At 53.7% G+C, this 12,803-nt stretch overlaps 6 protein-coding genes across 6 annotated transcripts; 3 read left to right on the top strand and 3 right to left on the bottom strand.

Moving 5' to 3' along the window:
* Positions 1 to 7: 7 nt before the first annotated feature.
* B0H18DRAFT_1114496 (uncharacterized protein) lies at positions 8 to 263 on the top strand (the record flags this gene model as incomplete). The annotated part of the gene is made up of 2 exons (XM_048033127.1): positions 8 to 59; positions 121 to 263. 2 exons carry the CDS (start codon positions 8 to 10, stop codon positions 261 to 263), a joined length of 195 nt encoding a protein of 64 aa, XP_047899433.1.
* Positions 264 to 1,700: 1,437 nt separating this feature from the next.
* On the bottom strand, positions 1,701 to 2,672 carry B0H18DRAFT_951236 (uncharacterized protein; the record flags this gene model as incomplete). The annotated part of the gene is made up of 9 exons (XM_048042015.1): positions 1,701 to 1,715; positions 1,737 to 1,796; positions 1,844 to 1,903; positions 1,966 to 2,010; positions 2,070 to 2,299; positions 2,351 to 2,374; positions 2,464 to 2,518; positions 2,575 to 2,587; positions 2,647 to 2,672. The coding sequence occupies 9 exons, from the start codon at positions 2,670 to 2,672 to the stop codon at positions 1,701 to 1,703; spliced, it is 528 nt and encodes a 175-aa protein (XP_047899432.1).
* Positions 2,673 to 3,319: 647 nt separating this feature from the next.
* On the bottom strand, positions 3,320 to 6,455 carry B0H18DRAFT_1207327 (uncharacterized protein). The gene is made up of 15 exons (XM_048036217.1): positions 6,173 to 6,455; positions 6,020 to 6,120; positions 5,745 to 5,970; positions 5,593 to 5,690; positions 5,320 to 5,531; positions 5,122 to 5,260; positions 4,986 to 5,066; positions 4,809 to 4,933; positions 4,694 to 4,758; positions 4,495 to 4,641; positions 4,401 to 4,439; positions 4,158 to 4,340; positions 4,036 to 4,105; positions 3,698 to 3,965; positions 3,320 to 3,636 (listed from the first exon to the last, which is right to left on the bottom strand). The coding sequence occupies exons 1-15, from the start codon at positions 6,282 to 6,284 to the stop codon at positions 3,469 to 3,471; spliced, it is 2,034 nt and encodes a 677-aa protein (XP_047899431.1). The 5' UTR covers positions 6,285 to 6,455; the 3' UTR covers positions 3,320 to 3,468.
* A 238-nt stretch (positions 6,456 to 6,693) lies between these two features.
* On the top strand, positions 6,694 to 9,662 carry B0H18DRAFT_1114493 (root hair defective 3 GTP-binding protein; the record flags this gene model as incomplete). The annotated part of the gene is made up of 14 exons (XM_048033126.1): positions 6,694 to 6,773; positions 6,828 to 6,925; positions 6,978 to 7,052; positions 7,106 to 7,191; positions 7,241 to 7,404; positions 7,460 to 7,796; positions 7,855 to 8,053; positions 8,106 to 8,482; positions 8,539 to 8,677; positions 8,729 to 8,955; positions 9,012 to 9,140; positions 9,215 to 9,357; positions 9,412 to 9,478; positions 9,528 to 9,662. 14 exons carry the CDS (start codon positions 6,694 to 6,696, stop codon positions 9,660 to 9,662), a joined length of 2,256 nt encoding a protein of 751 aa, XP_047899430.1.
* A 327-nt stretch (positions 9,663 to 9,989) lies between these two features.
* B0H18DRAFT_1114492 (uncharacterized protein) lies at positions 9,990 to 10,632 on the bottom strand (the record flags this gene model as incomplete). Its single annotated transcript, XM_048033125.1, has 2 exons — positions 9,990 to 10,053; positions 10,142 to 10,632. The coding sequence occupies 2 exons, from the start codon at positions 10,630 to 10,632 to the stop codon at positions 9,990 to 9,992; spliced, it is 555 nt and encodes a 184-aa protein (XP_047899429.1).
* A 185-nt stretch (positions 10,633 to 10,817) lies between these two features.
* On the top strand, positions 10,818 to 12,518 carry B0H18DRAFT_1114491 (RNAse P Rpr2/Rpp21/SNM1 subunit domain-containing protein; the record flags this gene model as incomplete). The annotated part of the gene is made up of 3 exons (XM_048033124.1): positions 10,818 to 10,832; positions 11,755 to 11,954; positions 12,014 to 12,518. The coding sequence occupies 3 exons, from the start codon at positions 10,818 to 10,820 to the stop codon at positions 12,516 to 12,518; spliced, it is 720 nt and encodes a 239-aa protein (XP_047899428.1).
* Positions 12,519 to 12,803: the final 285 nt, after the last annotated feature.

The raw sequence follows: 12,803 nt of genomic DNA, 5'->3' as shown, positions 1-12,803 counted from the left end.
CTCGCAGATGCAGACGATTGGCTATGGGCTCGCAGCGGATGTCAGCTGGGGCTTCACGGGTGCGTCTGAAGGTTTGATCTGCTAGGGTTTGAGAAAAGCTGACACGATATACCGCTGTAGGGACGCTGCTTGGCATATACGCGACGAGCAATGGGGGCGAGGGACTACGCCTGCTTACTTCTCGGAATGGACCTACGTGGGGCAAGGACAATGCCAGGACTGAAAAGACACCAGTTCAGATTGAGTTCTTCTGGGTTAGGTAAAGATGTTATAATGGCCGGTCGAACTGTCGACTCATTGAGCGTTTTCTGCGGTACATACTTACCTGGTGTCAGAATCGGCAGCTGTGTCCCGCCGGGATTTCAAACACCTTTGGTTTCGCTCGCCCTCGACACTGCCGACTGTGCCGATCTTGACGGGAACAGACACACTCCGCCTGTGTTCGCTTTTTGGAATGGGGGTCCAGTGGAACTACGATGTATGGATGAAGGGTTTCGCGGGAATACTGGCGAGTCGACGTCGAAACGTCCTGCTGCTGGGTCAAGTCGCAGAAAGTTCGAACACCAGTTTGGCCAGTCACACGAACACGGAACGCATTACCCTACTGCGAACACCCGGTGCTTCCGCTTCTGCTCCGCGTCCTACATCGCCGTACTGTCACCGTATGCGACAGTGACGCCCATCCCTACTACTCTCAAGATATATCTCAATTTCACGGATTCTATGGGTGGGACAGTCAAATGACTTGATCTGCCAGTGGCCCGTCCTCGCCCAGGGATCTGTCGCGAGAACTGTCTCGAGCATGCTACCTGAGGCGGGCTTTCTCAAAGAGAACGACGCACACATATGATATCTCTCAAGTGTCGACATTCGATGCTTCTATGACCTCAGAAAGAATGAAAGTCATTGCGTCGACGCTAAGAATCAAATAATCCGCATGCCAGACCATGCACACTACCGATAGGGCCCTGTCTACTCGTCGGTCAGACCACGGTCGTCATGGCTCCGTCTTGTTCCTAGAGTAAATCGTTCAGCGAGTCTTGACATGCATCCAGGTTTCCAACCTACGATGTGGTGTCCGTTACTGAGTGCGTTGATCTCGGGGATTTCGCGGTGCGACGGTAATTCATAAAGCTCGCCAGAGCCAGATACGGCGATTGTTGCGCCATCGGATGCGGGTGACTTCTGCAGAAACCCAAATGAGATGTGTACCTTCGGAGATGTTTCTGACGTGCGCGCTCGGTTGTTGAGGTTTGTGAGAAGGGTGTTTGCATATCTGCGAGGCTTCATTAGTCCAGTACTGTATACGGCGGGGCCGCATGAACCGTGCGCACATCTTGGTCAGAGTGAGAGATCTGTTTTCACAGAATGTCAGATTGATGAATCGAGCGGGGTTTAGTGAACGTTACTCACAGGACAGTGTATATTTGGGTGTTCCGTGTCTAGGTCTATCGTTCAGCGACTAGGTGTAGCCCGTCCCTTATTTGGTGATTACCTGAGGAGCTTTCGCTAGTACTACCATGATGAGAGTGCAGCTAGCTGAACACGCGGCCTCAGTTTGATAGTGGGTCCGAAATCATGCTTCACTCACCGGTAAGTGTACCTGTTTCCACTACTAGTCGGACTGTTCGATTGACGAGAGCAGTAGAGACAGAATCTACGCTGCGTCTCCTGAGGAGCTAGAACATGAGGGCGTAGTTTCAGTTACCCGAACCCTACACAGTGTCGGGGCATACCAGGATGGTCATGATGATGGCGTTTACGATATCGACTGCAGCAGCCACAGAGATCCATACCTTGTACTTGTGAGAAAATGCATGTCGAAGGTATATTAGATACTTACAACAATGAGGGAGAACACAGCTCCGTGAAGAACATCTTCCACTCGAGTTATTGATTTCAGCTGTGAACAGGAGGAGGATGCGTCAGTCAGTAGACGGCAATACGTGCGTCGCTTGTTCGTACCATGACTCCGGCTACAATCGCAAATGTTCCCTGCACGAGTGAGATCTATAGAATGTAGTAGCTTCACATCCTCGGCTCACTGCGATTTAGCCCTCTGAACGTACCATGACAATAGCTCCAGACATCCAGTACGATTTCGAGAACATGTAGATCCGCCAAGCAAAGAACATCTGCACTAGCATTGACATGAGACCGCACATGATTGGCCCTGAGAACCAAGTATTGTGCGTTTCCAACGCGGGCTCGGGGTTCCCGAAGTCATAGACGAAGATGGTCATCATGCCAGAGGTGATCAGCCCCGTATGGACCCATTCGAAGATCAATGTCCCGTATACTTGTCGACGGTGAGTTCAAGACGCAAGACGTAGTTAACGATGATACGCACCCATCAATTTGAAAGACCATGGATCTGTAGGGAAGTAAGTGTGATAATGATCTGATTCAGCATTGGCGTTTAGTACCGGGTTACGGACGTTGTTTGCGTGATATAATACGTACACACTTGTGTATTCAGCACCCCGAGCAATCCCCAATTGAAGAAACCTGCAATGAGCTGACTCCGATGGTAAGTACTAGTCTGAGTGGAGCACAGAACCGGCGAGCTCCCACCTCAGGTCCAGCACTACAGAATAAGTTGAGAACATAGACGGGTTGACCCGAGTCGAAGCCACATGTACTCACAGAAGGTTCATCTGTCCTGTTATCATGATACTGTTCCAGCGGCGCAAAGTCGGGACTTGCAACCAGAGCTCGGAGACCTTTTATAAGTCAACGGATCGAACGCCGAGTGAGCAAGGGTGCGCTCACTCGACAGTTGAGCATCATATGATGACCGTGACCACCAGTGTGTGTCAACCCGGTAGTATGTAGGGTACCCCAGAGGCTTACTAGTAACTTCTCGGCGCCTTGAGCGTTCAAACGTTCATGGCTTGATCATGGCAGTCATAATCCTACCGTCGATGAGTGCAATACACTTGAAAGTAGTGATCATTTTTAGGCTCACCGCGTGGTTCAGGTCAGCAAACTGTCACTTACTTTGATATGATATCCCCTTGATTCACAACTGCAACGCAACGGATACTGTGCAGCTCAGTGCAGGATCCGGGCCTAAGAACACGGTTCGGAACGTCGACGGATGGGAACACGAACCTCGGACGGCTTCAAGACAGCTGGAACTTTCGATGGCTTGAATGCGATGCTTGCATCTGCCACATTTCCCAATGACTCGAGGCCGCAGTCGTGCTACCCAAGCACTGATCTGTAAGCCCCGAGGATGAAGATTCTGTAGTACCGCCTTAGGCTGTGTTGGCGGATCTGAGCTCCGAACCTGGAGCTCAGATCCGCCAACTCTGAGCGGTCCTAGTGGAGTCAGGGTTGAATGTACAGTCGGTTGGGGGTGACAAGTACAGTACTAGGAACAGTGATTGCTGAAATGGCTCGTTGTGACCTCACATCTATTCTACAAGCGGCGTAGTGCAACTACGTAAGGCGTCTCTGCGAGCCCTACAGCCTTGCCTTGACGACCTTGCTGCTCAGCAGATCCTCGAGGTCCCGGAATTTGTAGTAAAGTTTGAGAGATTCGGGGTTCGCGACGGTCCCGCTTGGTTTGAGAGTGGACCCGGACACGATCTGCTTCACGGCAATCTCTATCTTCTTCCCGTTCACCGTGTACTGCGCAGATAGGCGTCAAGAATCTGTAACAAGGAGTCGACAAGAAACCACGACGACGTACAGGGATCTCGTCAACCTCGAATATGTGCGCAGGCACGTGCCGCGGGCTGAGTGCCGCCCGAATCGCTGCGCGTATGCGGTTTGCAAGAGCCTCGTCGAGCGGATGGTCCGGACGCATCTTGAGGAACAAGAGAACGCGCTCATCCTTGTCTTGCGGCCGCCGCTGCCCGACACACAGCGAGTCGTCGACAGCGTCGGAGAAATCTTCGAGCACGGAGTAGATCTCCGCTGAGCCAAAGCGGACGCCGCTGGGGTTCAGGACACCGTCACTGTCAGGGAATTAACATGCCATCAACACGGGGTCGAAAATGGACCAGCGAGAGGATGTAGTATAGTTACCTCCGGCCAAGTATCATCAACCCATCGGTCTTCGGGTTTTTGACGATGAAGTCACCCTGGTGCCATACGCCTACCCGATGTTCAGCGCCAACCCTTTCGAAGGTAACCACTCTTGCCCATACCAGCATAAGTAGAAAAGTACGCCTTCTGGACTTTCTCTCCAGAGTCATCGCCCCAGAAGCCGAGCGGCTGCGACGGGTGCGGTCTAGTGCAGACGAGCTCGCCAGGAACACCCGTATTCTCGATGTTCTTGCCGTCGGCATCGAATATCTCAACCTTCATGCCCAAGAGCTTGCCTTGGATCTCTGCAATGTTTAGGTCGGTCCAATGCTGCGCTCAGTACCCACAAATATATGATGGCCTACCTCCCGCATAGACAGGCAGAGCGGCAACTCCACCGACGACTGTGAGTCCGCGAGCTTAGTGTGTCAAATTGATGCGTACGATTTGACCACTTACATGCACCACAGATGTCCGTCCCGCCAGACACAGACAGAAGGTGAATATCTGGGTTGAACGCCTGTTGAGTCCACTCGAACATCGGAGGCGTCAGCACCGATCCCGTCGAGGAGATGGTCCGAAGCGCAGCGAACGATGCCACTTTGGCTTGACTGGATATCAGCGCGATGCAATGTTCATTGTGACGCGGGAGACATACAAGGCTCTATTCCCTTCCCTTGCACCTCGCTCAAGAAGCGCGGACTCGTCCCCCAAACGGAGACACTGGAGACTAATTGAGAAGAATGGTGAGCTGTTGCACAAACGGGACTCACCCTTCACGACTGAGGAAGCGGAGGAAGTCTCGCACGTCAGGGTGGAAGGGCGAGCCGTCGTACAGGACGATGCGACTGCCGCACGCGAGGCCCTGTAGCATGTACGGCCACATCATCCAGCCTGTCTGTGCTTTAGAGTAAGGCTGCGTCAGAAAATAGGTTTAATGATAAGTTTACCGTCGTGAATTGGAAGTACGTGTCGTCTGAGGTTAAGCCTATGGAGATGCGGAGGTCTTTCTTGGCCTGGAGAAGAACACCCTGGTGTATGTTACATCAGACAGATAGGAGACGGTAGATTTGGTGAGTAGCTTACTCCTGCAGTATGGACAATGCACTTTGGTGGTCCCGTTGTGCCGGATGAGTACAGAATGTACAACGGGTGGTTGAACGGCAGCTGCTCAAACACCAAAGGACCATTTTCGCCGGTGGCAAGAAAGGCGGACATGGTGACGCTGAGTCCCTGTGAGCTTGCCAATCCTGTCTCACGTCGAGTTATGGTCGAAGTGCTCACCTCTTCGGGATCTTGACCAATTGCAAAGTCGAAAATTCTTTGCCGTCGGCAACACTGGGCAGCAAAATTACACTCTGCAGACCATGCGTCGCAAGAGCGTTCGCGACCTCCGAGACTTTGGGCACCATGTCGAAGGCTTTACCGGCATAGACGACTTCTGACTCGGAGAAGATAATCTTGGGTTGTATCTGTCTATAACGGTCAAGTATGCCCTGAGAAGTTATGGGTATAAGGTTCGTATCGAATGTGGGGCAAGGTTGGAAAACACCGTACGTGAGTGCCCATGTCAGGAGCTGTGCTAGAGAATATAGCACCCAGGGAGGCAGATGCCAACGCAATGACGACTGCGTCTATGCTATTGGTGACGATAGCTAGCGAGTGTCAATGATGTTGGCACATGTGGAACATGGAACAACATCTCTTACCAGCAACTCTGTCGCCCTTCACGATGCCATTCGCTCTCATCGCGGCAGCTAATCTTCTGACCATTTCTCGCAGCTCACGGTACGTATAGTGCTGAACAGTCCCAAAATCTCTCGCGGCAATGCATGCGACACCGTCATCACGGCGATGTAGCAGGTTCTCTGCGTAGTTTAGTCTGGCACCCGGGAACCAAGTCGGTAGCTCCTTCATTCGTCCCTCCTCGAGTATCTAGCGGGGCACTTAGACGGAGCGGAACACTTGACGATCGCGAACGTACCTTGCTCGGAGGGACGGAAGAGATGATACCAATATACTCCCAGACATCCATCCAAAAGTCGTAGCTCTCGACTGAATACCTGTGCAAATCATGATAGTCCTCTGGTCGCAGTATATGAGAGGTGGTACAGTTCGTGGCGCGAGAACTACGTACTCAAGGCCAACCCGTGCTTGCGATTGGCCATACGCCTGAACACCTCCAGCGAGGTATACGATGGTCTAGAGGGGCTCCATATCAGTTTAGACTGCGAGAAGTGCCCGTCCATGATGACTTTGTGCTGCGTTTGATCTCAGCGTATATGCGCGACCCTTTGACTTGTACAGTCTCCCGACGAGCGAGGCGAGCAGGCAATGTCGCACAAAGAAGAGAAGGCGGACATAACATTTCGACAAAGCCGTGCCAATGGCGGGAGTCGGACGCCCGGGATGGCCGTCAGCTGGACAAATATTGCAGCAGAGGCGTATCGGCAATGGCCGAAGGCACGCAATGGGCGTCGCCGAGATAGGCAGGGCCTCTTGTGAGGCGTAGTGCATCGTCACTGTCGTCCACAACCAGCACATACTCAACGCTCCCAGCACGTTCCTTTCACCGCCTCGCACACGCCTTTGTCTGGCCAGACGTATATAAAACCGCCCAACATTGCGGCACCTTGATTATCTTCCACGCCGACCGCCATGAACGGCAACCACGTCAATGGAGACGCGAAGCCTAACAATGAACGTATACAAATCATCAACGACGAGAAACAATTTACGTGCGTAAATTTACGCTTGCGTGCACAAGCCAGTGTGTGCTGAGCTCCCGACAGGCCAGAGTTGACCCACCAGGTAGAGCGGTGGGGCCTGCAGAATGCCGGTTTCGACTACGATATTGTCGCAGTATTTGGATCACAGTCTACTGGCAAAAGTGCGCATGAGCATTGCCGCTATCACTGCTTCTTCGTTGATAACGCTCACAGGTACACTGCTAAACCGCCTATTCGGCACTAACTTTGACGTCATGGACGAGACAAGACGGCAGCAGACTACGAAAGGTGCGCGACGATCTCTCAGAGTCCTCCAATGTCAGAGTACTGATCTGTAATAGGTATATGGATCTGTAGAGGCAAGGGTATGAACGCCATGGTCATGGACGTGGAGGGTACAGATGGGCGAGAGCGAGGAGAGGACCAGGTGCGCGCAGTCGTCCTACACCAACTGAGCTGCTCTGACTTTCCCTCAGGACTTCGAGAGGAAATCTGCTCTCTTTTCGCTTGCCTCATCCGAGGTGCTCCTCGTCAATCTGTGGGAACATCAAGTCGGTCTGTACCAGGGTGCCAATATGGGACTGCTCAAGACTGTATTTGAGGTGAACCTCGGGTTATTCGGCAAGAAGTCGGCGGATGGGTGCGTGCATATATACTACCAAAGAGACGCCGAATTTACAGGAGGCGAGCTTTAGTCGCAACCAGCGAACACTCTTGTTATTCGTCATTCGAGACCATATCGGCACGACGCCGCTCGCGAACTTGCAAGCCACGCTCAGCGCCGACATGCAGAAGATCTGGGAGTCGCTGTCCAAACCACCAGAGCTGCAAGACCGTCAGCTCTCCGACTACTTTGACCTCTCTTTCGCCGCACTCCCACACAAGGTGCTCGAGGCGCAGAGGTTTGAGAGCGAGGTGGCAGAGCTCAGGAAGCGGTTCGTGGACAAGTCGAGAGAGGACTACGTGTTCAAGCCTGCTTACCACAAGCGCATCCCGGCTGATGGTGTGGCGTTCTACATGGAAGGCATCTGGGTATGCTATCGGTTCCGTTGCAGTGAAGCGGTGGCCGTTGACACGTATGCTTTCGCAGGAACAAGTCCAGAGCAACAAAGATCTGGACCTGCCTACACAGCAGGAGCTGTTGGCGCAGTTCCGTTGCGACGAGATCTCCAGTGCGGCGCTTGTCGAGTTCAACGAACAAGCGAAGCCTCAGCGGAAACCGATCGAATCGGGCAAGGTCGTGGAGGGCCTCGGTGGCATGATGCGGAATTGGCGTACCGCAGCCTTGAGTACGCCCTGGTTGTGCATACGATGACAGACTACTAACGTGTTCCTGTGTAGCCCGCTACGACCGCGATGCCTCGCGATATCACCAAGGCGTCTACAAGCGCAAGCGCGTGGACCTCGTTGGCGTGCTCGACTCGACGCTCTCGCCGCTCTTCCTCGGGCAGCTCAAGAATCTGCACAAGGCATGTCTCGTCGCGTTCAAAGACGAAATGCACAAAGGTATGCGCGGCGAGGGCTACAACTTTGCCGACATTGTCACCGCAGCGCGGGCTCGCTGTGCGAAGCGCTTCGTCGAAGGTGCGACGGAGGCGCTTGTGGAGGGCACGGATTGGTCATATGACGAGGAGTATGAGCTGTTGCAGCAGGAGATCAGGAGCGTGGCGAACCAGTGCAGGAAGGATGAGACGAAGAAGATGGTGAACACGATCGAGGTGGGTTCCATATGATCTGGTACTTCGCAGCCGCTGATCATCGCACTTGACTGCAGCGGAACTTCAAGAAGCAGATTTCGGAGCCTGTTGAGCTGGCCCTCAACATACCTGAACATGACATGTGGGACAAGATCCTCAAGGCGTTCCGTGAGAACCTCGCAAAAGCAGAGTCATCATACCTTGTGAAAGCGAAGAGTTAGTCGTTTTCGCACCTTCTGGAGTGATGTCTCATGTTGCTCTGTATAGGCTTCGACTGCACGGACGAGGAGAACGAGAGTGCGCTCGCGTCTCTACGGAAGCGTGCCTGGCTGGCGTTCCGAGCTAAGATCGAGGAGCAGACGACCGACGCGGCGTTCCTCACCAAGCTCCGCACGTACTTCGAGGAGCGCTTCCGGTACGACGAGAACAACATCCCGCGCGTCTGGAGGCCTGGAGATGATATCGACGGTGCCTTCAAGAAGGCGAGAGACCAGGTATGTCTCATCGTACCCCATGTGTACGACCTCTCACAGCTCACTCTCCTCCGCAGACACTAGAGCTCGTCCCTCTTTACGCAAAGATCCACCCCGTCGACCCCTCGCTCGAGGTTACACTGCCCTCGGAGACGTCTGACTCGCTCTCGGAAGCAGCAGATGACTTCGACTTCCCCGCGACGCTCGTGATCTTTACGGAGACGAAGATTTGGACGTCATGGCGCGCTTCCGGCGCGACGCAGACGCGTACTACGTCGAGGCGAAGCGGAGCACGGTCTCGAGCGTCGCACAGATCCCGTACTGGATGTACGGCGTGCTCGTCGTGCTCGGGTGGAACGAGGCGATGGTCGTGCTGTTCAACCCATTCTACTTCGCGATGCTGGCGCTGTTGATTGCGTTCGCGTAAGTGTTACTGGTGCTACTTGTACCCAGTCCCGGGCTGACTATGCGGTGTAGGTACATAAGCCTCCAGCTTGGTTTGGTGGGCCCGATGTTACAAGTGGGTAGGACCGTCGGGAATGAGGTGCGCATCCCGTTATGATACCTTTGAATATACGTTGATCGTTCCGCAGATTCATCGCCAGGCCGACAGACGCCTCCGCGAGCACTTCTCGCAATCAACAATCACACAACCCGTGCGTGCGCAACGTGCGGATGGCGACGAGGTCGAGCGGGAGCTCCGGCGGAGGAAGGCGGAGCCAATGTAGGTCTGTGTTCCGCACACGTTTCACGAGCATTTCTTATATCGGATGGATACCTATTCTTGTAATTATTGTCTTGCGTCTGCCTGGATATCTACGAAGAGGCCATAACATTCATATTCATTGGATTGTGGGTACATCAGGTGGTCCCGCCTAAGGGAATTGGGCTGAATTGAGTGACAGATAAGTGCTACAGCATGGAGGACGCGGACTACAATAGTCGTTTCAAAGGGCATAGTCGTTTCGAGGGCATAGTCGTTTCAAGGGCGATTCAAGGGACATAGGTATACCAGACCGGACAAAGCCACCTAGTAGATCAATTCGATTGTGCATTTACGCTTCAAGCGGGAAGCTCGTCAGGACGTCCAGCGAGAAGTCGTCCTCGAGCTCGTCCTCACTGCGGGTCGAGATGAACAGGCACTACGATATCACATCAGTATGTACCCCAAGGTGCAAACCGGTGGTATATCGTGGCGTCCACGTACCATTGCGTCTTCCTCTGATCAACCGGTTCATCGATACGTCGTGCCACTTCGTCAATTGTATGGACCTCCGAGTCCGGCTTGACCGAGCCCTTGGCCTTGAAATAGAACTGGATTTTGGAATCCGGTCCACGAGGGTCCTGGAAGGCAATCCCGACGCACAAGTCGACGTCATACAACCGTACTTTACGAACCTGCAGGTGGGCTATGACAATTTGAGGTGCCTTGCTGATTTGTAGCCGGGGCGGGACGCCGAAGAAGAACTGGTATCGTGGATCCAGGTCAGGTTCGGGCTCAAGACGTGGGCGGTGCACGACAGGGATGCAGATGGTCGAGTTTGCTTCCCGAACAAGCCAGCGGCTGCGGATGAGCCAGCACAGCAACACAAGTGTACACTCCGTGGCAGACAGAACGCCCAGGCAGGACTGCCAGGAGATGCCGGAATCGAGTGTGACGGTCGCAGAGGGTTGCAGGATTGGGTCAGAAGAATGCATGGCCAAGCAGTGTGGCACCGTGACTACTGTGGTCTGCATTGTGGCTGCTTCTCTGGCTCGCTGCGGCTGCGACAGTGATCCGGCCACAGACTTGCAATATGTCAACGTTCTGTCCGGACATGTGCATGAGCAACGAGTGACAGTGGATGCGACAACTAAAATCCTGACTGACCCAAGTGTTCGACATGACGCAGGTAGCTGTATGTTGCCTCTCCAGTTTGCCTCAGTAGCAGAGACGCCGCTCAACGTCGTCCATAGCACTGGCAGCCCGACATGTTCGCGTGAAACTAGTATCCAGGCAGCCAACAAGGAACCGACTGCAGAAGCTAAGAGGGTGAACAGTGGCGACATCGGTACTCTGCAAACGCGCGAGTTGAGTGTCGCGGTCAACCTTGAGTGGGAGTGTGGACGGGTGTTATGTTGCAAGTGTTGTGACCTATATATGGGGCATAGCAGCCATACTATTCGGGAACTGGCCTCGCTTGACCAGTTCACAAAGCGACGTCGCAGCTTTGATCCGGCAGTGACTAATCGACCTGGCCCCGCACACGTTGAGTGCGATTCAGTATGAATATGCACCAGGACAGGCTGATTCCGCCCAATACGATAGCTGCCTTGTAACCTAGAGGAATTCCGGATCTGTTCAGGCTAGGTCGGTGGAAAGGCTTGCCAGTGGGCGCCGATTGGCACAGGCCGGCTGAATACTGAGGTTAGCTGTAAAATAAGCCGTTAATTCCCTGCAATGGCAAAAGTCACACACGCGTGTTTGAGTCCTTCAGGGTATAATAGTAAGCCCAATGCTCGACTGCGCCAAGTGGAATGAAGTTTCGACGAGCAGTGTGCATGACATTGAAGACAAAGTGCCGCCACTCGGAGGTAAGCGTGGCGTTGAGTGCCCGATTAGGAATAGCGAAGTAAAACCTGAGCGCGATCGTCTCTGAGAGACGGTGCTGTCTGCGACCATTCTAACCTCGTTTCAACTCCCCCTCATCTTTGATTCCTCGAGGAACCAGGCGCGGCAGTCTTTCATATGGCCAAAAAGAATAAAGAGCAAGAGCCTAGCGCACCTTGCACTCCGTCGTGAACAGAGACATCCTCCAGCGACTGAACTTCCTCTACCAGGCCAGCACGTATCTTAATACCATCGCGCCGCATACTGTCACCGTGCCCAAGAAGATTGGGCTGAACGGGACTAGAGCACAGCGCATCGCCAAAAAGAATGAGCTGCGCAGGAAAAGGAGGCATCCAGCTACGGCGTCGGACCTCTCGCGTAGCTATATTGCGTCGATGAAAGCGATCAGCCAGAAGGCTACGGTCAAGATGTACGTGTCATGGTTGCTGCATCTTGCCTGGATGCTAACAGCAAGGCTTGGTATGGCAGGGACCCGACCATCAAACGGACGATTTGCCAGAAATGCAACACGGTGCTCATCCCAGGGGCGACGGAGGAATGCGAATACGAGGTGGATCCCTCCCGTATTAACCCACTGCATCGTCCTGAACCACTTACCTGCTGCCGCACAGGCTCGCGGGTCCACGGCAATCTCGTCACCTACACATGTACCGCCTGTAGCTTCGTGCGCCGGATCCCTGCGCCTCCGGACCTCGACCCAGACGCTCCTCCGGACCCCGCAACTTCCATTGTCGCACCCGCTGTTCGGACAGAGGACATCGCGGAAACGGAGGATGAGGCGATGGTCATCGATCAATCACAACCTTCAACTTCCAGCGCGGATCCCAAGCAACTGCAAGAAACTAAGGCGGCGAGGAGACCAAAACGTGGTGGGAGGAAAGGCCCTCAGCCCCGGCTCCCTCCTTTGTTCCAGCGGAAGGGCCATGTCGTTTTCCGAGGCAATTCTAAGCTGGAGTCCGACGATGCAGTCTAAGCTCATTGGGCTGTTGAGACTCGAGGAGATGGATACCTACTATCTGGCCAAATACTGGACTTCTTGTCGAGCATGAGCCGCTGGGGCCAGAAGTCTCCGTCATGATTTCACGCTCGGCCTGTGCAGGTGCGACCTTGACTGTGTCGTGGCCGATATCAAACGTATATTGTTGAATGTATGTGATGCGATGTATGTACTATAATCCGGTTGAGACGGTAGTGTTACTTATCAATGTAGGCTTTAGGATATGAACAGAGGAAACGTCCAGCATTACACGAACGCAGG

Source organism: Fomitopsis serialis (genome assembly GCF_022376445.1).
Source record: "Fomitopsis serialis strain Sig1Antser10 chromosome Unknown B0H18scaffold_4, whole genome shotgun sequence".
Classification (NCBI taxonomy): domain Eukaryota; kingdom Fungi; phylum Basidiomycota; class Agaricomycetes; order Polyporales; family Fomitopsidaceae; genus Fomitopsis; species Fomitopsis serialis.
Note: the sequence above shows the minus strand (reverse complement) of the source record. Positions and strands in the feature narration are given on the sequence as shown.

Bases quoted from the DNA above. Each gene is read 5' to 3' on its own strand.
- B0H18DRAFT_1207327 (XM_048036217.1), bottom strand. From the start codon at position 6,284: ATGGACGGGCACTTCTCGCAGTCTAAACTGATATGGAGCCCCTCTAGA. The intron at 6,121-6,172 runs GTACGTAGTTCT...TACTGCGACCAG, and splicing joins CAAGCACGGGTTGGCCTTGA to AGGACTATCATGATTTGCAC. The intron at 3,637-3,697 runs GTACGTCGTCGT...CTATCTGCGCAG, and splicing joins TCGAGGTTGACGAGATCCCT to TACACGGTGAACGGGAAGAA.